This window comes from Laccaria bicolor, genomic scaffold (genome assembly GCF_000143565.1).
Source record: "Laccaria bicolor S238N-H82 LACBIscaffold_16 genomic scaffold, whole genome shotgun sequence".
NCBI lineage: Eukaryota > Fungi > Basidiomycota > Agaricomycetes > Agaricales > Hydnangiaceae > Laccaria > Laccaria bicolor.
The window spans coordinates 449,764-450,573 of record NW_001889887.1 but is presented as its reverse complement, the minus strand read 5'-3'; the positions used below and the strand labels follow the sequence as shown (position 1 = coordinate 450,573).

At 46.7% G+C, this 810-nt stretch overlaps 1 protein-coding gene across 1 annotated transcript; it reads left to right on the top strand.

Moving 5' to 3' along the window:
• Positions 1–351: 351 nt before the first annotated feature.
• On the top strand, positions 352–726 carry LACBIDRAFT_299344 (uncharacterized protein; the record flags this gene model as incomplete). Its single annotated transcript, XM_001882381.1, has 4 exons — positions 352–417; positions 467–547; positions 597–649; positions 699–726. The coding sequence occupies 4 exons, from the start codon at positions 352–354 to the stop codon at positions 724–726; spliced, it is 228 nt and encodes a 75-aa protein (XP_001882416.1).
• Positions 727–810: the final 84 nt, after the last annotated feature.

Sequence of the window (810 nt, the reverse complement as noted above, 5' to 3'; positions counted from 1 at the left end):
TTAAACTACAGTTCAAGCTGGGCCCGGACATGAGACCAATTGGAGTACGAAATCAAGAATTCACCCCTTATCCCAGATTTACCAACAATCTTTGGAAGCCAGCATGGTCTAATGGTAGTTGGCTTCCGGGTTCAATCCCCAGCTTCCGGGTTCAATCNCCGGCCATGCTTATGTTTATGACTCTTTCAACTCTTTTTTGCAATTTGGCCTCGAGGCCTGTGCCGCCATCATTTATGCTTCTGATATAGGGTTGCATCGAGGGTTGTAATTTAACCTGAAAACATCCGTGTTTCCCCCTTTAAAAACCCTCTCGCATTTCAAGGACCCATCTTCACCCCCCTCATCTGCGACATGAATAACTTCACCCCCATGACAATCTGGAGTCTGTTGGGTATCCCTCCACCCAACCCCTACCCCGTAGGTTCTGTACATCTCCATTGGTCGTAACCAGCTGATGATTCGTCAGAAAGGAACCCGAGTCTGGTATAATATGAGTATCGGTGGCCTCATGTTTGCAACCGTAGACTCCACCGGCAGGTTGCCAGACGTGAGCAATCCCCTTTGTACTTCCTTTTTCCCACTAACATGGTGATTAGGGGACGATACTCTTGACCATCATCGATGACGACGGCGAGAGGGTTACCTTACCGTACGTCCTTTTTACTCTATCCAAACCCCCATTTCACCTATTATGAAAGGGCATGTGGCGTAACACGGGTCTCTTAATACGTCATACCATTACCACCTGTATCTTTTTACTTAAAAAAAAAATTCATGTCGAGTCTTGTTTGAAAGCCCGGATGAGCAGAA